General features: G+C 46.4%; 1 protein-coding gene across 4 annotated transcripts in view; it reads left to right on the top strand.

The window, feature by feature from the left end:
* Positions 1–20482, top strand: part of AMOT (angiomotin) — a 62002-nt gene that overhangs the window by 19853 nt on the left and 21667 nt on the right. For 3 of the 4 annotated variants that reach the window (XM_083797055.1, XM_083797054.1, XM_083797057.1), the window contains exons 2-7: positions 4950–5111; positions 6498–7416; positions 13210–13660; positions 15517–15661; positions 17122–17214; positions 19887–20032. In XM_083797055.1, the coding sequence (XP_083653181.1) occupies positions 6545–7416; positions 13210–13660; positions 15517–15661; positions 17122–17214; positions 19887–20032 (1707 nt within the window). In that variant the 5' untranslated portion in view covers positions 4950–5111; positions 6498–6544. Of the gene's footprint in view, positions 1–26; positions 2389–4949; positions 5112–6497; positions 7417–13209; positions 13661–15516; positions 15662–17121; positions 17215–19886; positions 20033–20482 lie in introns of those variants that run through there. The other variant, XM_083797056.1, reaches the window with a different exon arrangement.

Below are 20482 nucleotides of genomic sequence, written 5' to 3'. Positions count from 1 at the left end.
CCTTTGTTAGCGCAGAGCTCCTCTTGCTTGTGTTGGAACTGGAGCTCCGTGAAACGTGCAGAAATCGCAGCACAGGCCCCTACAGATGTGTGTGTGTGCCTGGTAGTGCTGCCTCACAGTTTGAGTAAGTGAATGGTGCGGTGTGTTCACTCAGAAGTGTTCCCGGGACAGACATCTGGGTGAATGCACCCAGACCAGTTTTCCTCTTAGAGCAGTATGTTTGGAAAAATGTCCCTCAGAGTAACGCTTTGGAGTTCAGTTCTGAAATGTTGTGGAGGAGCTTGAAATTCCAAAGCTTTCTTCCCAAAATGCCTGAAGTCCTGAAGTGTTCCTATTTATACCAGCCTCTGTAGGGCTTCCTTCTTTTTCTTTTTTCTTTTTTTTTAATGCACAATCTAAATTATGTTGGTTAAGATTATAGCTACTTCCGTGGGAAGAAATTGGCACTTAGCAGTGAGGGAGCAGTAATTTTGAGGTCTTCTGAGCTTTCCCTCTGAGATGTTATTTAGAGGGGTGGGTTCTTCCCGTGTTGCTGTCTTGACTACTTGTTTGAAGCTGAGCAACTTGCTGCTTTTTCGTGAAACCTGCCAGGCTTTCTCGGGCTTCTCTGTGCCCCATTCCTGGTACTGGGAGCACTGGAGGACGGTCGGTGGCTCCTGGCACAGCTCTCTGCTTCTTGACCAAGGTGGGCTCGGAGTCGTCAGAGCCGCGATCGATCCGCGGGTGTTCTGCTGGCCTCTCACTCTAATTGCCAGGTGATCTAATCTCAGGGGTATGCGTATTATTTGCACCCCTCCGGGTGACATTGTTCTTGTTTTTAGTGAAAAGGAGGAAGTTTTTCTTGTTTGCCCGGTGACTCTGTCCCTCTGGTATGAAGATGAGTAATGCTGGCGCCGCTCCATGCACCTGCTCGGTGCCACCCTCCAAGATCACCTGAGCCAGTCAGCAGATCCAGGCAAGCAGGGACGGGATGCTTGAGTGGAAGCTGGGGAAGTGCTTATGGCAGGAGTCTGAAACCCACTTTGGTTGGGAGCAGGTGCCAGAGCGCTGTCAGGATGCCGGTACGCCTCGTGTGCCGCCTTGTGGCTTTGGGTGTTGGCACAATACCTTGGGAACCTTTATCCTCGAGGGCTGTCATAGCGCGTACTTCTCCTTCCCTCCTCCTTGGGTAGGGCTGGAACAAAATGGAGAGCGTTCAGTGATAGCCTGCACTATGCATTAAAGAATTTTTGGACCGCACCCTCGTGAGTCCAGTGCTCGCAGCCACTTCAAAGCGAGCGTGTGTGCAGAACAGCTGTGTTTCCAGCGGTCTCACCGGCACTCACGTTGAGCCAATTGTGCAGGATCAGGCAGAGTGCACGCTGGGCTTTGCACAGGCCGTGTAGCAAAGGCATATTTCCATGAAGCTCCGGGTGACTCAGCATGTGAGCTGGGCACTGCGATTGCCCCGGGGGTTTCCCAGCCTGTCCTTGCTGTGCTATCTCTGTTCTGCGTTCCCCTGCTCTACTCCAGCGCGCAGGTATGTCTGAAGATAACTCCACACCTAAAAACCAACCTGAGACTTCATCCAGCTGATAATCATCCCATCACCTGTTGCCAACCAGGCTAAGTAGTAATACATGCGTGTGTTTTACAAAAAAACCCACAGAATTACTTAGCACGACCTTCAGGCCACTCAGAAACCCAGTGCCTGAAGAAGCTGTGTTTACCAAGCTTTGGCAATCTGTCGCTGGATCGCTCTGCATAAGAATGGCCCAAAACTTGGTAGTAAAACTGAAAGTGCTTAACTGTACTCCAGCCCTTTGGAGGTGGTGAACCTGTTCCCATCCCACCTGATGTGTAAGCTAATTAGCTTCTTGACTAAGCACTCATCCTGGGCAAGTATGCACAGGCTGCCCTCACAGGGACTCTTGCATTCCTCCCGGTTTCACAAGCTAAAGAAAGATGCTTCTCTTCACTTGTGAAGTAGTTATTGCTCCACGCAGGTTAATTGAGCCCTGGCGTTATAGCCACTCATCAAGCAGTGGTGAGTAGCTCACTTGTCTAAGCTTGTTTATTTTTATAATGCTGCAAAATATTTGCATGCTGTACAGAAATGTGCTGCTTTGGTTCCTTGCAGCCTGGCGGTATTATCATTTTAAATTCTTCATTAATCTCTTTCCCTCATGAGGGACTGGCGAGGCTCCAGTGCATAATTGCATGATGTTTGAGACAGAAGCCTTGGTTACTGCAGTTTTACACAATGCCCTGTGAACACGGGCCTTGTCTTCCTTACGTAGCGCTGATGCTCCCGCCCCTTTACGTCCACCTGTGATCTCAGCATGGCTGCGTGCAGCACCTTGCAGTTCCTGGGTTAGTTCTGCCAGCTCTGGACTCAAGAACGTACAGGTACGATCTTACGAGAGACAATTTCAGGCTGGAGATTAGAATAAGGTGGTGAGATGATAGAGCTATGATGCCTGGGAACAATCTGCTGAATCTGTTCAGCCTGGGAAATGTACCTCACGGTGCTTCCTTGGGGCAGAATTGTTCTGAAGCTGAATTTTCCACTCGGAAAGCAGGGGTTTTTGCTAAGCTTTGTGGTTACGAAGAATGCACTGTGCAGTGCAAAAGCCAAGACAGTTTCACAGAGTTTTTGGTAGTCTGAAATGAACTAAGTGTAGTTAACTATCCATCTTAATAGATTTAGGCTAAACCCCAAAAGATGTCTGTTTAAAATGTTTACAGAACCTGTTCCAATTTCCTTCCAGCTCTATCATAACAACTTTTCCAGTGCACCTCACTAATTTCAATCTTTGGCACGCTGGAAACTGAAATTGCTGGAAGAGCCTAATACAAACAGAATTTGGTGTCCAAATAAATAACACATGGGCTACAGTACCGATTGTACTGTTCATTTTTTTGTGTTTCATTACATAAAATAGTTTGACTAACTGGTTCTGCCATGAGTTTCCAGCTTGCCCAGAAAGCAGATTCCAGGAATGCTGCCACCCAAGTTAGTTGCACAAGATTTTCTTTGTTAATTAAAAAAAAAAAAAAAAAAAGACAGGCTTAATTCTAACAGATTTCCAGTTGGGACAAAAGTCATTTTTGGGTGGAAAGGCAGCATCGTACTGAATATTTAAAGAAACTGCATTCGTTGCACAGACTATCTCCATGTTGTACCTCCATCCACCTCTTGTTCTGGATTTCCAAGCTGATTCCTAGTTTGCACCCACACTAAAATGAGTTTATTCAGCCCCAGCAGATCCTTTCAGTGTGTTCTCCCGTCTTTAGATCAGCAGCATGAGCTTGTAGGGCTGCGCAGTGAAGCTGGGTGTGTGAAATGGTTGCATGCAGCGTTGCCTCCTTGAACGTTTCAAGGAGTCAGGCGTGCACAGATTGAATTTGTCTGCGGAGAAAATCTTCGAGGCAGTGAGGCAGGATCTCAAGCTGGGTTGTATCTTTGTATTAAAAAAAAATAAACACACACACACCCCTTACATTTTTCCAGTCGAGACAAAAGAAATCTTTGGGTGGAAAAGCAGCACCATATTGCATAATAAAAGCCTTTTTATGCTCTAATAAAAAGGGTTGCTTAGGGCAACTTTGTTTAAAAAAGAAAAGAAAAAGCAGAGTCGATGATAGTGGTGTGAGGGGTACAAGGAATCCTCCTCTGCTGTTGTGCAACAGTGGGAAAAGAAGCTAGAAACTGCTCGAGTTATCTGCTATCTTAATGCCTGGTTTAAAGGTTCTTTGCTGCATATTTGCTGGCAGCTGTTTTCAATATATCCCGCTCGAGCTAAGTCACCAGTTAAGAATTTGACATTAGATGTTTTTTTCAACCACCATCTTGAAGTACCATACCACACAACACAGCCTTGTTCCCTGCTCAGATATTGTTCATGTGCCTTGAAATTGCTGTTGACACCTCCAGTATTTAACGTACAGATCTGAGATAATTTTTGTTGGGTGTGGATATGTGCCATAATGAGGCAGAGACAGGCATCCACGGCTGCGTTCCTTCGCTACATCTGCTCGTTTTGTTTTCTGGTACATTCCAGGAAAGTAAGTTAAATGATACGTCCCAATGACTGTTTGTAATTTCACTATTTTTGTTCTTTTTACCCTTAAAACACAAGCGCACCATGTGCACACACAAGTACGTTCCCCTTCTTTTGCGTCTTTTGCCTTTTTATTTAGGACACCTTTAGCAGTAGATTTAACTTCTTGAATAACACACCGAGCTGCACGTTCTCCTTTGTTCTCCTCATTCTCCCCTCAATGGTTAAAGTTTCTTTAGTGCTTTATATTCTGAAAGGGAAAAGTAACGTAATTAAAGAATGTTTGGGGAATTGGAGCTGGGCTCTGCAGTATGTTTCTGGCATATACTTTGGCAGTGTCCTTTTCTTTCCCTCGCTTTCCCAGTCAGTAAAATAAAGCTAATGCTCATATACTGATCATTCTCACAGTCATTTCTGAGGCATGATTCGTGGAAGTTAATAAAGTACTTAACCACAGCACCTTTCGTCAAAGGATTTCTGCTGATACAATTTGCAATATACAGTACCACTGAAAAGGGAGCTGTAAGCACAGGGTATCATCATCTGTGCTGCAGCTTTCATTCTTAGCAAAAACAACCCCCAAAAAAAAATCAACAAAAAAAACCAACAATGGAGTTAAAGAATTAGAATTAGCGGGTTTTAATCACTGTTTCACTTGGAGGCACAGATGGGACAGAGCATTACTTGGCAACATTTAATCTTGGAGCAGAAATTGTCATGATTAAAGCAGCAGCTGGAGTAGATTGTTAGGGACAGGGGGGTTCATTCATCCTAAAGGGATCAGAATTGCTGGGCTCTGGGAGAAAACAAGAAGCTACAAAAGGAATATATGAAATATGGGCCAAGGTTTGTTATTTCTAGGGTCTCATCAGCCAATTAAAACGATGTTTTCAATGCTTTCCTCAGAATTATTTTGGAAGCGAGGAGAGTATCAAGTGATCTGGCCTGCTGAAGAGGATACTGAAGCCGTCTCTGAGTGGAGATTTTGGACTTGCAGGAGGAAGGCTGTGTCCCCCCATGTGCCAGAACTGCTCCTCCTTACCAAGGAAGTCAAAGTGAAGGACATAGGTACGTGCCACTTCACGTAGGGGTTCAGAAGAATCACATTCCAGGTCGTTTAGCAGGGCCTGAATTCCAGGTTTGGTGAGGCAGCCTGGAAAGAGGGGGATTTTGACTTTCTCTTCATTAACATTTGCAGAAGGGTTTTGTCTGCCTGACACATCAAGGCCTTGTGTTATAGGGGTAGGCTCGTGGGGTAGGTTGTCCTGATGGAGGAAACGGGGTGGTTGTGGAGACATGGAACAAAGCAGACCCTCCAGGTCTCCAGACGCCAGCAGTCCGTCCCTGGTTCTGCCACAGAACAAGCTTGTGTGAGCAAGCTGCCTCTTCCTAAGAGACAGAAAAATGGTGTCAGAATAAAGTGCTGGAATACCAGCATGAGTTTGTAAAGCATACTCTCTATTCTGTGCTGTTCTAGCTCTAAAGTAGCTCTGCTTTTACTTAAGTGTCTCAGAGGTGTCATTCACTTTGAATATTTTGGCTCATGCAAGGCCAACGGGTTATGAGTTTCCTCATCAAATTCCTGCCTCCACTGGGAGACGGAGTGAGGTATAATTGCTGTTGGTCACTGGTTGTTGAATCTTTTCATAAGATGTGCTTGGCACTGGCTCTTTGTATTTCTCTCGTTGGTACACGGTGTTTTTTCCTGTCACTTACAAGTCTTTGCCTTAGATCAGACAACTCTTTTTCCTCCTCTCACATTTGCATGCATTCAGATGATGACATATGTGTGAGGATTTGGTTGCCTTTGTGTAGTAGGAAGTCAGGCGTCCTCACTTGCACCAGTACGTGGTATTTTCTGCAGCGGGGAGACTAGGAACTAATCTCTTCCTGGGTATTTATTAACTCTAAAAATCTGCTGGCTAACCAGGTATTCATACTTGCTTTAAACGTTCTAAACTAAGATTTCTTTACTTCTGTGAACCGTATACTATCTCAGTGTAACTCTTTTTTTCCCTGTTCTTCCTTAAAGCTGACAAATTGCTGATTTCACCCTTTTATCCTTGTCTGCCTTTAAATATGGGAAACATATTTCACTGTTGGTAGCCCTAAGTGTAAAACAAATAGGGCTCAGGCATTTTTACCATCACCCTGTGAATTATAGGTCTCCTTTCTGCCTGAAAGCAGCCTTGCTGTCTGAGGTATTCATCATGTATCTCTACAGCTTGCAGTCGATTGATATTCCTATAAACTTGCAAGTCACCTTTCATCACCTTTTGAGGCTTTGGCCCCTAGCATGCAAGTCCTTCTTAGGTAGAAGGGCCTTAACAACCCCCATTGTTATGGGAACCTTTGGTAATCTAACCTGCCTTTTTTCTGTATTTCCAGCTATTGCTCTTGAACGTCTTCTGCTTGATCCACTCAGGCGCTAATAGCCGTGTCTCCTTTCCTTAGGTCAAGGGCAGCTTTTACATTCCACCCAAAAGGCACCACGGTTTGAGATGAGGAATTCAGAAGAGCAAGCAGCTACGACAGTTTTACAGCGCCTGCTGCAGGAGCAGCTCAGATACGGAAACCCAAATGACAACCGTAACCTCCTCGCCTTACACCAGCAAGCCACGGGAAATGCCCCCCCTTTCAACAGCACCGGGAACCCAGCGCCGCAGAACGAAGGGCTGAGCTCCCAGGACCACCAGCTCGTGACTCATGCTGCCCGTCAGGAGCCCCAGGGCCAGGAGATCCAGGTGGACAACAGCATCATGGAGAAGCAGCTCTCCCCGCGGCTCCAAAACAGCGAAGACCTCCCAACCTACGAGGAAGCCAAAGTCCAGTCGCAGTATTTCAGGGGCCAGCCGCACGCCAGCGTCGGGGCAGCGTTTTACGTAACGGGGGTAACCAACCAAAAGATGAGGACTGAAGGGCGGCCCACGGTTCAGCGGGTGAGCCCGGGGAAGGTCCACCAGGACGAAGGACTTAAGGACCTCAAGCAAGGCCACGTCCGCTCCTTGAGCGAGAGGCTGATGCAGCTGTCCTTGGCCACCAGCGGTGTCAAGGCGCACGCGCCAGTCACAAGCGCGCCTCTCTCCCCCCTCTCCCCGCTTTCCCCTCAGCAGTCGAGCGACCCTTACAAAAATTCTGGCTCCAACGAGTTCTACAAGAACTCGGTGCAGCCCCCTTCCCAGCCCAGCATGAAAGGGATGGAGCAGCGGGGTCCTCCTCCAGAGTATCCTTACAAAAACGTGTCCACCCCATCCATGAACTGCAAACCTCAGGACTCGGGGCATTTCTATAGCGATCATCGCGTGAGCCAGCAGGGAAGATCCGATGGGCCTATGATGAGGTATCAGCATCCCCCTGAGTATGGGTCAGTCAGGTAAGCACGATCCTAAAATGACAGCCCAGTAAGGAAAGAACCTATAAAACAGTCCACTGGCACTCCCGAGGCAGGTTATCTTTCAGCAAAAATCCCATCTCTATTGCATGAGACTACATATTGTGTTCAGCTGCAGACGGTGTCTGGAAGGACTGTGAGCTGTTTCATTAGCTTACCTAGAGAGGCCTGACATGTTTCGGAGAAGAAAAAAACACACACAAAACCAAAACGGAAAAAAGGCCAGTTCGATTTTCTGGCACAAGGAAGTTTAGTGCAGCTCCAGAGCCTTGCAGAAGGTTTGTAAAGAAAAAAAAAAATAGAAGCCAAAGTTGCAGTGCAATTCATTTTAGGAACTTGCAGTTACTTATTGCAATACTTGTGCTTTAATTACATCTGCCAAGAAAAAAGATATTTTTTTTAGGTTTAAGCTGCACCTGAATGCCACGTGGGAAAGGAGAAAGTGAACGAAAGCAATAATGGTGAGGGAAATAAAAATAACCTGAGCTTCCTTTAGGGCTTTCCAGAGTTTTCAGTGGACCGAAGCATGGGAGCGGAGAGTGGTGTGTGCTTTGTGCCTCATCCCAGGCTTGCTGGCTTAGCTTTTGTTAATTTTCCTTGCATCATTTGAAATCCCAGCCTGTTCTGGTTTCCTCCAGATTAGAAGCTAGATTTGGCTAGAGCCAATGTCCACGTGGGTGAAGATAAAGTTTTATCCAGGTGGGCTGAAAATCTTGGCTCTACCTTCCTTATTTCCTTATCTCAGCCCTGTCCTAGCCCCGGGGGGGGTGGGGGGGTGGGGGGTGGGCTTTGGTGTGATGATTTTGGCCTGGCTTTGAAGCTGAAAGGGTAATACGGAGGAGCAACAGGAGGGCATTGCTGCATAAGTAAATGGTGAGGTCTCTGTGCGCTTGTGTTTGCGCATACTGCTCTGTGTTTTGAGGGGAGCGGGAGGAAGAAACCAGCCTGTAGTTGGGAACGGAGTCTGAGCTGTGGGGAATTCGAGTCTGCTCAGAGCCTTCTTAGTCCTATGGGGAGCTATTTTCAGAGTTTGTCCACCATTGTTTGTGATCTGAAATGACTTCAGCAGCATACAAGCCTGATGAAAAGGCCCTTTGATCTGGCTAAATAAATAATAAAGAGGCCAGGAAGAGGGGAAGTAAAGGGTTTGTGGGGGGGTGGCAATGATTGTCGAGGCTCGTTGCAAATCTTTTTGAAAATTCAAAGGCCTCAAATCTTCTGCATGCAGGAAAGGAAACAGATCCGTAATGGTGCTGCTGCATCAGAAATACTTGGGGCATTAAATATAGTGAGGCTGAGACACAGCCTGCTTGCTGTGTAAGGGAGAGGTATTTGAAAACATGCCAGCAGCCAGCTCCTCTAGACAGGGTGATTTTTGTCTGTATGGGATGGATCCTGGCTGCCTCGAAAGAAAAGCGGGGGGAGGAGGAGAAAGGTTCAGCTGGCAAGGTTTCCAGTAGGGGAAGCAACCGAAATTTGTCTTCAAAGCACTGGGAATCTAATGAGGTTACTTTTTAACCTAAATAGCTGCGCCGAGAAGAGGTTTCCTTTGCAAGCAAATGCTGAAGCAGTGGAACAATTGCAAGGCTAATCCATAAATTACAGAGCAGTGGAGCAAGGGAAAGCAGCGAGTCCTCTATTCCCCTTCCCTCTCCCACAGGCTTGGAGAGGAGCTGTCATTTGGACAAGAAACCTTCTGTGTTACTAAAGGTGCAGCTGGGTAATGGGGCAGGAGTTTAAAGCCATCCAGCTTCTAGGAGGGCATTTGCCCCGCACCGGGCCGTGCAAGCGAGCGTCTTTGCAGCCTCTCCGGGGTGATGAAGTATTTTCAGGCACTCCAAGCTGCCCTGCACTGCAGCCCTGCGTTTATCGGGATTAATTTGGATTGGGAAACGTGTGTGCATTTTTCCAAGCGTGTGTCAAGGAAACAAAGCCCCTTCTTTCTGCTGGGGAAGCCCCACCCTTTTCTGCGGGTTTTTCCCCTCATTGTTCGGGGGAATTTGAGGGTGACCTAACGATGCGGTTAAATAAAAACTCGTTGAGCAAGATAAACATTGGGGAATTCACAGCATTCTCATGCTTCACCCTCCCCGGTCTGGGAAAGGAATGGGCCGTGTGGTAAGTCTAAACCAGTCGGCAAACATTTTGCCTCACCTGCTCCTGGGCGGTGTAAGTTTGGGAACACATACATGTTCCTAACCAGGTTGGTTTAATGTAAATACCAGGCACGCCGGAGGCGTCTGCGCTCTTGTTTGGAAATTTTACAGTTCAGAAGAGGGCTGGCTGCATGCGAAGCTCCAAAACCCCTGCTCTCTTCTTAAAATCTGCCCTGCAGTACTGGCGATTGAAGCAAACCTTCAGGTGGAAGAGAAAGAGCTGGGGAGAAGGGGCTGCCACGGCACAGAGCGAGCTGCCGGTGTCCGATCCTAGCACCATCCTCTGTTCAGAGCCTAAATCACCAAGCGCTTGCTGCAGGGATAAATCCCATTTTCGAGAGGGAGGCCTGCAGAATGTGCCCCGTAATTAGTAAATCGCCCCCGTGCCTCCGGGCTCCTGATGGCTGGGTTTGCTCGCGGAGCTGCCCTTACACCATATCCCCGTCTTAAAAGCTAACGTGACCCTTGGAGTTGCAGAGCCATAAATCCACGTTTGTGCTTGGCCCCGGTGCTGCGTTTCTGCGATGCGTGCCAGGGGCTGTAAGGGAAGCGGAGATTCTTGTGTGATAGTCTTCAGAATGAAGTGGCCCTTAAGTTGTGTTTTCAAGCTTAAACATTTCTAGGAATTATTGCAGGGTTGTGGTTTTTTTTTTTTTCTGTATTTGAGGTTTTTAAGTCTTTACGGTGCTGAGGCAAATTGAAAGATATTGAGTAATTTTGTCTTCCACGTATTTTAAGAGTCTGTCTGCGTTCTTGCCTGAAGTGGTTAGTTGGAAGTAATTGTAATTACTGCTGCAGGGTTACCTGAGGACTGATCCTCGCAGGGAGGAAAGCTCATATAACCATTCTATCAACAGTTCTGTTAGGTGACCCCAACATACCTTAAAATTTCAGAGCTTTAAAAACCTCAAATAGTACAGTTGGGTTTCTCTACCTTTCTAAAACCTCTGGGTCCCAAATTGTGTTACCAGAGAAATAAACTCCACGATTCTCATGTTAATCTGAGGGATCTCAGAGCCAGCTCATGTGAGCCCACAAAATACATGTAGGTATTTTGGGAGACAAAACTGAAAGTAGTGGGGATGCTGAAAAGTTCTTTGAACGTGCACGTGGAAGTTTGCATACAGGATCTTAAAAGGTTTAGATGGCACCGAGGTTACTAGGAAATACCTGTATATTATTTTTATTATATTTTTGTTATTTTACTTTCTATTACATTTATTTTCCAGCAAAACACGATCCCCAGTTGGATGATCTTGCGTCGCGGGGAATGCAAAAGCATTTGTGACGCTTGGGAAGCTGCAGCGCAGCAGAAGGAGAGGCTCCCAGCCTCGTGTTGTAGCCTGAACCCCCCAAACTGGTGTATTTTCAAGATGTGCGAGGCTTTGGATGTGCATGCCAAAATGCTGGGAATCTTGGAAATGGATCTTGGTTAGAAATACTCGGCCATGATTTCCTAGAGTGCTTCTTTACAATGAGGTTTAAAAAATGTTAATATCGGGCATCTGTTGCTTTCTTCGCCCATTTTTGCATTCTTTTCACTGGGGCTCGAGTCCTGGGGAAACGGCAAGGTTCTGCCCGTGGGTCTCTGATAATAATGGGATGCCTTGAGTCAAATAGCTCGAGTTGTTAACGTTGGCACCCAAATAGGCCTTGTGAGGCTTATAATATTAGCACACGGCTCATCAGTGGAGTTGGTTCTCCCTGAATCACTGCTTCAGGTTGTTTTCAGACTCGGAGGGGGTATTTTGCGAGTTCGGGATCGGGAAGGTTTGGGGTGATGTTTTTTTCAGCTAGGAGGCAGACTGGCAGCGTAACTATTTTGGTCTAACCTCTGCAGGTCATCGGAAATTAATTGTCACAGCAGACTTGTTCCTTAATTGATTACAACATCCAGCAGAGGAGCATGACATCGTGTAAAGAAAAAGCTTGAGGAGCTGGGGGGGTTCTTAAGATGCAGAGTTTCAACTTTGCGTGTACCCTGGGTGAGCTGAGAAGGTTTATTTCAGGTAGTTTCCAGCCCCTAGGTGATGCTGAGCATGTGCTGTGGTGCTTTTGCCTTCACTGTGAGAAATGGCAAATAAAAGTAAGGAGCTAAGTGCAGTGATAAGTAGAGCTGACCTCTACTTCTGAAGGAAGAACCAGGCTGCTAAGCTGAACGTTCCTGAGGAAATTAATTGCACGTCTCTCTTCTGCATGACCCTCGGGATCCCCACATTGCATACAGTCGTTCCTGTGGAAATACAGCTCCTGAAATGCTGCTGCTGACAGGGACCGTAGTAATTAGCTGTTTTTACCCTGAGTGAGAAAGGCTAGATTTGTTTCCCCATTGAGGAACCCGAGCGTCAGCTGGGAGGTTTCCATGCACCTTCCCTGCTGGAAAGCAGGGAAGATGAGACATGGGATGCACAGCGCTGAAATAGTGAACCCTGCGCCGGCCTGGGAACCTACAGCCTCCTGCAGGCGCTGGCAGCCAGATGTGAGTAGTGCAGGCGTTTCCTCTTTGGACGGCTCTGAGGAGTTGATGCGTTCGTTCTGCACAGCACAGGAAGGACAATGCCGAGTGTTTGCACATCGGCCCAGGAGCCCTTTGTGTAACCCTTCGGCTCCCAGTTCAGCTCCACGCTCGCTGTTATCGATCTGACATGCTGCTAACCCTCCTGGTGTGGTGGCAGAGCTGTGCCGGGGGCTCTTTTGTACACCCAGCACCCCCAGATCACAGCACAGCGATCCTGTAGGGTCCCTCCTGGGAATGCAGACGACCGTGGGGCTGTTGGAGGTTGAATGTCTTTGGAGGAGGAAGCAAAGCCTGCCTCCTGAGGTCATCCAAGTACGATAAATCCACGCAGTCTTCTAAGAAAAGTCTGCTCCTTGGCTAGCACAGCAGAGTTTAAGCTGGGGATCTCCAGAGCTTGGGAAACGTGAGCCAGGGTAGCTTGGGGTTGGTTCTGTGAGTAGGTACAAGCGCGTTGCAGATGGCTCGATCCGGGTTCGATATCCTGCAGAGGTTATTGTTAGGAGCAGTGAACACATCCACATCACGGGGCTACGGGAGGTTCTGAGTCGGGAGGCTGCTCCTGACTCTTGGGCTGGCTTTCACGTCCTGTAACTCGCTCGTTTGACCAGGCTGCAGCCTGTCAGTTGATAGTTAGGAGAACTTGTACCAGTGGTGCTGGCGTAGTAACAGAGAGCTTAGCTGATTCCTTTAACTTTGTATCCTAATTGCAGAAGATTCATTGTTTTCTCCACGAGAGATTGCACGTTTCAGCGTGGAACAAAAGAACTCATTCCCAGCAGTCCTCAGTCGAGCTGTTTTATCCACAAAGTGTGAAAAAAAATGTAAAAAATAATTTTGGTCAGTGGTTATTGATGTAGTTTCTCTTGGTGTTTCTATACAAAGTAGACTCATGAGGATGACCGTCATGTACTTAGTATTTATTTTCTGGTAACTCTTTGATTTTAAAACATTTTTTAAACAAATGTTAAAAAAATAAACATGAGTTTTTTGTGTAGGAATAGCTGTGGCTAGGAGCTACACGCATCATCTCCTGCCGTGTTGGTTGGTTGACGCATCGCCTTCTGCATGACTTTGACAGAGCCTCTTCTCTTTGTTTTCCAGGCAGAACCCCGACGTGCAGCTGCAGCTACAACAGAGACCACCTCACCACCACAGTCCGACGTCGTCCTTGACGTCCTTGGGATCTTTGACCCTGCTCCAGTCTCCACCGCCATCCAGGCTGTCCCCTTCCCAGCACCAGCAGCCCCTGACTCCGAGCCAGGGAGATCCTGGCCTCCTGCCACGGACCCAGCAGCCCTTCTTGTCAAACCAAGTGCATCAGGGAGATCTGTACCGACTATGCCAGCCTTTTCTGGGCCCGCAGCAGCAAGGCGATTCCTATTCCGTAATGTCCAGGGCTCAGCAGATACCTTCCCCGTACCAACAGATGCAAGTAGATCCTTTTTCCATAGTTTCCAGGGCCCAGCAAATGGTGGAAATCCTGTCAGAAGAGAACAGGTCTCTACGACAGGAGCTAGATGGGTGTTACGAGAAGGTGGCCCGGTTGCAGAAGGTGGGTGTTCTCCAATTTCAGGCACTCTCCTGTGTCTGGTGTCATCCATAATTGAGTGATCTCATCTGCAGTTGTTACATTGCTTGCTTAAGGGTTTGATTTGTCTACTTTAGAGTCTTTTTTTATGCAGATTGATTAGTTGTATCCTGTCCCTTTGGGGGCAGCAGCTTAACTTCATCAGAAGATAGAATCAAATCCTTCGGTTTAATTCTAACAGCTAATTGACCATGCTTAAAAGAGCGTCCTCATCAGCTGTCTCAAAAAGGCTGGCTGTTTGGCTTGCTTGATTAAAGCCAGTGTTCCTGTTTCCAGGATAGCAGCAGGCTTCCTTTTCCCATCAGTTTGAAAGAGTTTAGAGACCGTGGGCAGGGCTCATCTGAATCAGCATGAGGCCATGGTCACTCAAGTAGGCAACAGGGGGCATGGCTGCCAAACTGGCTGGCAGGACAGAGTGCAAGCAAGTACTGCTGCTATGGCTGCGTTAGAGACATTCGGACTGCAGGACTGAGACTAACAATTTTGTCACTGAAGTCACGTAAGAAGACCTCCCTTGATACCACACAACTTCCATGAAAACTTACTGTCCTCTTTTGGATCAAGCTGTTTGCCACCTTTGGCTTTATAAAAAGAGAAAAAAACGAACGAGTGATGATAAAGCCCTTCTCCCACACATTTAAAAAAATAAAAAAAAAATCCAGTGAGAGCCGTCAGTAATAGGCATGTGTGCAGATATTTTCACTACAGCCTCATAGAAATAACTTCTTGATGACCAATGGCTTAAAGTTGTGCAGCAGGTCAGCCTTGCTTTGCCGTGCAGCTATGAAAAGGCTCACGCTGCTTGCAGTTCAGGACTTCGTGGGCCTTCCAGTGCTCTTTGCACTGAGCAGTCTCCCGGGACAGAAGAATGTGTGGCTGATTAAAACACTGGAGTTCAGATGACCAGTGTGGCTTCCCACGCTGATTTATTTCCTACGTTACCTCTTTCCAGGGACATATGTTCATTGTGTTGTATTTTTTTTGGAAGGTTCCTGGCCAGGAAATGCTTCAGAGAAATGTTTGACAGCTTCCTGATAATGAAAGAAGGATAAAAATGAACTCCCCTCTGTCCCTCAGTTGATCGTTTACCGATGGGGTTTGCCATTACGTGCATCCACGCTTCCGCAGCAGTGCAAAACCCTGCCTGGCAAGGAGAGTCAGAAGTGAATCTCCTCCTGCCTGGGTGATCAGCTGCTTGCCTAAGCTCAAACCAAGAAGCTTTGCACTGAAGGCTAGCAGGAAGGAGAAAAAATCTTTTACTACAAATGTTCCCCCCACTGAAGTAAATTGAATATTTAAAAATACAACCAAATTGTGGGAGTGCAAGCAAAGAACATCAGGAGGTTTTGTGAATTTTGGACCATAACAGTGACATAGCTACAGGGTTCAGCAGCAGTGCAGGGGCTGACACTTGCATTTTTTAGCATAGTTTTGTTCACCTTTCTTATTTAATTTTACTGACCCAACACAGTATCACATTAGCTGCTTATCTCATTGTTTTTTGCCCAACTTGACCAAAGTAGTGCCCAGTTTAGTAAGGAACAGGTGGCATTTGCCTCCTTCAGTTCACTCTCTGTGCTCTGATCGAATTGGAGAAATAGCGCTGGAGTCTAGAAGGAGAGCCCAGATCTTTGTTTCAGCAGTTCTCGTTCCTAATGTAAAAAGATCCCTCAGAAAATGAGATTCTGACATTTTATTTGATATATAGGTGGATTTTATCTCAACAAAGAAAACAAGAGAAAGTAATCTCCTTTCTGAGGCTAAGTGAAAAGAATTGTTAGTGATAAAATAGTAAGTGCTTGTTTTCACTTTCACCGCAGCTGGAAACAGAAATTCAACAAGTTTCAGAGGCATACAAAAACCTGGAGAAGTCATCCTCGAAGCGGGATGCCCTGGAAAAGGCCATGAGAAACAAGCTGGAAGGAGAAATTCGTCGGCTTCATGATTTCAACAGGGATCTGAGAGGTGAATGAAACAAAACTTCTTTTCTTCAATGTGATCTTTTTACTGCTGTGCTTACTCACCAGTCCAGCGTGGTGCTGCAGGAGTGTGTGTTGTGACAATTGGGATATATTCAGTATATTCAGTAGTCTGGGATTTTAAGTGCTTGCTGGGAGCGTGGAAAAGCCATGTTTAGAAGCGTGCTGTTGTCTCTCATTCCCAGCCTGTTTCTCATTGAGGAGAAACATGTGATAAGCCAAATACCATAAACCAGATGCAAGCCTGGAATTTTCTTGTCTTATATCCTAGATGCAATTTGTACAATTTGTTCAGTTTATACAAATGGAGAGACCTTTTGCTGACTGCCTAATCCCACACCAGGCATGTTCACTTTATTTCCTGTCCAGTGACCCCTCTGCACTGACATACAAACTGCAGGCTGTCTGTTCATCCTGAAGGTCTTGTCATTCCTTATCAGTGCAGGCATCTGGTTTTTTGGATCCCCCTTTCTCTTGCAGAGTGAGATGTTGTTAGTGTCTGCTTCTTGCTAGGAGGCTGCGGGAGTACGATGGCTGGCGAGGGAGAACGGTGTCGAATAGTATTTGACCTTAACGTGGGTCAAAGTTTAGGCATTAGTTTGAAAGGCAAAAACCATCTGCAATGCTGGATGTGTAAAAGTGTATAATCAGTCTTTTAAAATGTAAGTTTAATTTTTTATGAAAGCTGTCTGATTGTCCTGCGAGTCATATGCTTTCTCTGCCCTTAGTCTCGTACTGTGTTCCCAGAAGCTGTTTTGCATCCAAGAAGTAAGGCCGTGCAGTGCCCAGTGCTGTCGAGAAGGACAGCACACAAAGGCCTGCATTAAGTAATCTTATTCATAATAAAACACAGCAAAAACATTTCATTTTTATTTTTATAGACTGATATAAATTTCTAGTAGCCTGCAGCAGCAGAACATTTAAGCTATCCCTGGAATTGTATGTTTTTCCCTGAAGTCAGGTCATTAGACAAGAGTGATTTAATCTTCTAGCTATTAAGATTTAGTGGAGGATTATAAGGGAATCTTTTAATTGCATGGTGAGATTTATTTGGGTGGGAAAAATAAGTTTATGTGGAGAGGTTTCTGAAACCATTCTTAATAAAACTTGTGACACAAAGACTGAAATGTATCTGCTTCTTATACTGAAGTCTATGAGGAGTCTTAACGCTTACAAAAACAGAAAAAAATAAATTTATAAATTGTTGTAATTGTTTAAAGTAATTTCTTTGGAACTCCAATCTGTTCTGTCTCCTTGAGAATATTTTCTCAAGGACATAATTAGAAACGTTTCAAAAGTGAGTGACAGCTGCTGGTAGGCTTTTGACTTTGGGCTGTGTAGAAATAGGAGATCCATTCCCCTAGCTTGCATGTCCTGTGCAGATGCGAGTTTAATGCTTGAAAGTTTTTGATTCTTCAGCATTTCTTTTCTTGAACAATTCTGCAGAACGTATGGAGACAGCCAACAAGCAGCTTGCAGAGAAGGAATTTGAGGGTTCTGAAGACAATCGGAAAACCATCTCTCAACTCTTTGCACAAAGTGAGTTACGCAGTCATTATGGGTCAGGAGAAGCGCTCCGGTCATCCTGGATAGGATAAAAATGAGCAGGGTGGCGTAGTTCAGATCTGTCAGTTTTCTACTGGGACAGAAATCAGGGCAGTGGCAGTCCAAAACTGGCAGTGGAGGAAGGAGGACACATTCAGTAATTCTTTTTGTATGCATGTATGGTCCATCTGACAGCGTTTACTAGGGATTTTGGAGCAAACAGAGCGTGTAGTTGCATTATAAAATTAGTGTTTGCTCCATAATGTGTAGGATAATTTGAGCAACTGTTTTGCTCCCTGAGAGCTTTGGAATTAAACCTTTCCAGGCTGGCAAGAGTCCTGGCATGAGTTAGGGCCGGTGGGACTGCAACACTGTAGGTCTTGCATCTCTTTCCTCTTTAATCTGCTGCTGCACTATCCAGCACAAATAAGGGGGATTAATCCTGCCTGCAGTATGCTGTTCTGTGTAAGGCCATGAATTTTGTCTGCAGCCGTGGATTTATCACAGGACAAACCAAAATGACAGATGTGAAATGCTGCTTTTCCTTTGTGCTAAAATGTCTTGAGGCTGACAGCAGCGAGCCAACTTTCCTCTCATCCCATAGCGTGCTCCGCCCTTCTGACAATGCTCGCTTTTCTCCAATTGTTATATAAAAAGGTAATGCAATAAAATTGCAAAAGAGAGATTTTTCTGTGATGTAACACGTACTGCTGCTGCTCTGACAAATGCTGGTATCCCTCTCTTGTGTTGCCTTCAGCTTATTCCTCGTGGCTTACACTGCAAGCAGATGGCTGCCAGGGTGTGAATTCAGCTCGCCTGGTGGCAGTGGGCAGTCTGTGAGTTTAGTCTGGCTTTTGAGTTCCGTAGGTCTGCCCAGGGAGGTGGGGAGGCCAAAGCTCAGAAGCTTTAGGTGCCATTCCTACTTTTGGATGAACGTGGAAACCTTAGAGCTGTGTTTTGGCAGTCCCAGCGTTTCCAGGGGTGCTGCAGGCGCTTGTCGGTGCAGCGGTACTCGTTTGGGGGAAAGTCTGGAGCAGAACCTCCAAAAGCCTTGCTGCAAGCAGTGACATTAACAAACAGCCTGCTGGTGCTGATTGATACCTTCTGGCTTAATGCCACCCTGCATCAGCTCTGCCCATCTTCTCCTGCAATGCATTGTAACATGCTGACGCTGTCAGCAGCTCATTTCCTGGGTGGAGGAGAAATGCTGGGACAGGAGAGATGGGGAAAAGAACAGGCTGGGGGTGCCTCGAACCTTTATCCCTGTGTCTTCTGTCAAAGGTTAGCTCGTGGCAGTAGGGGTTTGCCCTGCAGAGTTCAGAGGTGCTGTTGGTGGACGGGTTTCTTCTGCAACCTGTGTGTGGGCTGCACTGATTCCCTAGCAGAAGGGAATCTTTAGCTGTTCCACGTTGCTAAAGCTTTGCTCTTGGCTCTCTGCTGGCAGAAGAAAGGGAATAATTGTGGTCCTGTAAATATAGCTATGCACATGCTTGCACAAACGGGCCTGTGTACTCCATATGCAGTCTGTCCTAACACCCAGGATCTAGTTCCTGTTTTTCAAGCCTTCCACTCCTTGTCCTCATTCCTTTGTCGTGGGATATTAGTTTCTGGAATGCAGTTTCTCTGGTGTCATCAGTGCTGGGTGTAGATCACTTGAGGGAGTATTCTGTGGTTATGTATATGCAGTGAGTGTGTTAATGTTATCATTGTAGCTGGTTGGCTCGAGCTGGGAATGACAACATATGCAGAGGACACCAGCTCTGTGTTGTGGCTTTGCTTTACGCCCTTCTGTGATAATTTCTCCAGTCCCCAGTTATTTTATCCTGTTTACTTTTTTTTTTTTTTTTTTTTTTTTTTTTTACAAAGGCAGTTAACCTGTTCCTTGAACACAGAGCATAGCTGCTCCCACTGGGTCCGGCTCTTTCTAGAGAACAGGAGGAAAGGACCAGAAGTTGTGCTTGGAGAGACTTTAAAGCACTGGGCATGAGCTCTGCACTGGGCAAAAAGCTTTCCTGAACTGCAGGTTTGCTTTGAGCAGTTGCAGAACAGATACAGGTGCCCAGGTCCTGGCCCAGAGGGTCGTTTTTAAGGGCAGCAGAGGAAGACCAAGGAACTTTATTGCTCCGTCCTTTGGTGAAACTGTCAGCCAAGTGGGACAAATGGGTGTTACTTTGAGCAGGAGGGCAGCTGTCCCAGGCAGAACAGCCTTCCTGTTTGGAGGGTCAGCGTGAAGAAAAGGAGCACAAGTTTTTCAGGCACAAAAGCTTGCTACCTCCCTTCCCCAACCTGGGACATTAAAATCACCCAGTTTGTTTTCCAGTGCTGAAAGCTCAGAGGTGAAGAGGTGCCTACCTTTGCTAACAATCTGTATAATCAGAGCAAATTACCTAACTGTACTGAGTGATGCACCTTCTATTCCTCCTCGTTTAGCACTGTGGCATATTGTTACGTGAAGGTGCCGTGCTTGTTTTTCAGGGCTATAAATCCTTCTCTTCCTTGAAGGCCACATGCTTTTTTTCCCTATAGCTACAGATTTGCATTCTCTGTCTTGTGAGAAGTCCTAGCATGAGGTGCCCCATCTTTTCCCCACCTCTGGAGGGAAGGACTCCTAAAAGCTGGGTAAAGAAGGGTGCTGTCCGTTGCTAACTCTCACCTCATTTTGATAGACAAGGAAACGCAGCGGGAAAAGGAGAAACTGGAAATAGAACTGGCTGCTGCACGCTCCACCAACGAAGACCAGCGGAGACACATTGAGATCCGAGACCAGGCCTTGAACAACGCTCAGGCCAAGGTGGTGAAACTGGAGGAGGAGGTAAGGCAGCTGGGAGGGAGAAACTGGGGTAGCTTGCATTCCAGCGAAAGCGACTGTGGGAATAAGTTCGTCTTGTGCAAATTACAAGGAAATCTGCTTGCTTCAAAGCTGTTTATATCGTCTTAGCTTTGTGTTGGTTAGCTAAGCCACTGAACAGCGCACAGATAAGCCACAAATCTGTATTTCCTTGCAAGTGCTTTCGTCTAGGCAGCCATGTTTCATTTTCTTTTTGTTTTAACTGATAAAAGTGGGCTGGAACTGAAATCCCAGCCCTAGCAATTTCCTGAACTTGGCAGAAATTCAGATCTGAATGGACTTTTTAACTAATAGCAAATGAATGCAGCTTGTCCCCTTGCCAGGTGTTCCACTCACACCAGGTTATCGTGGTACACAGTGCAGATCACTGCGTGTGCCCGGCCTTCATAATAAGCTGGGCATGACAATGACCTT

The sequence above is a fragment of the Anser anser genome (assembly GCF_964211835.1).
Source record: "Anser anser genome assembly, chromosome: 13".
Taxonomy (NCBI): domain Eukaryota; kingdom Metazoa; phylum Chordata; class Aves; order Anseriformes; family Anatidae; genus Anser; species Anser anser.
Note: the sequence above shows the minus strand (reverse complement) of the source record. Positions and strands in the feature narration are given on the sequence as shown.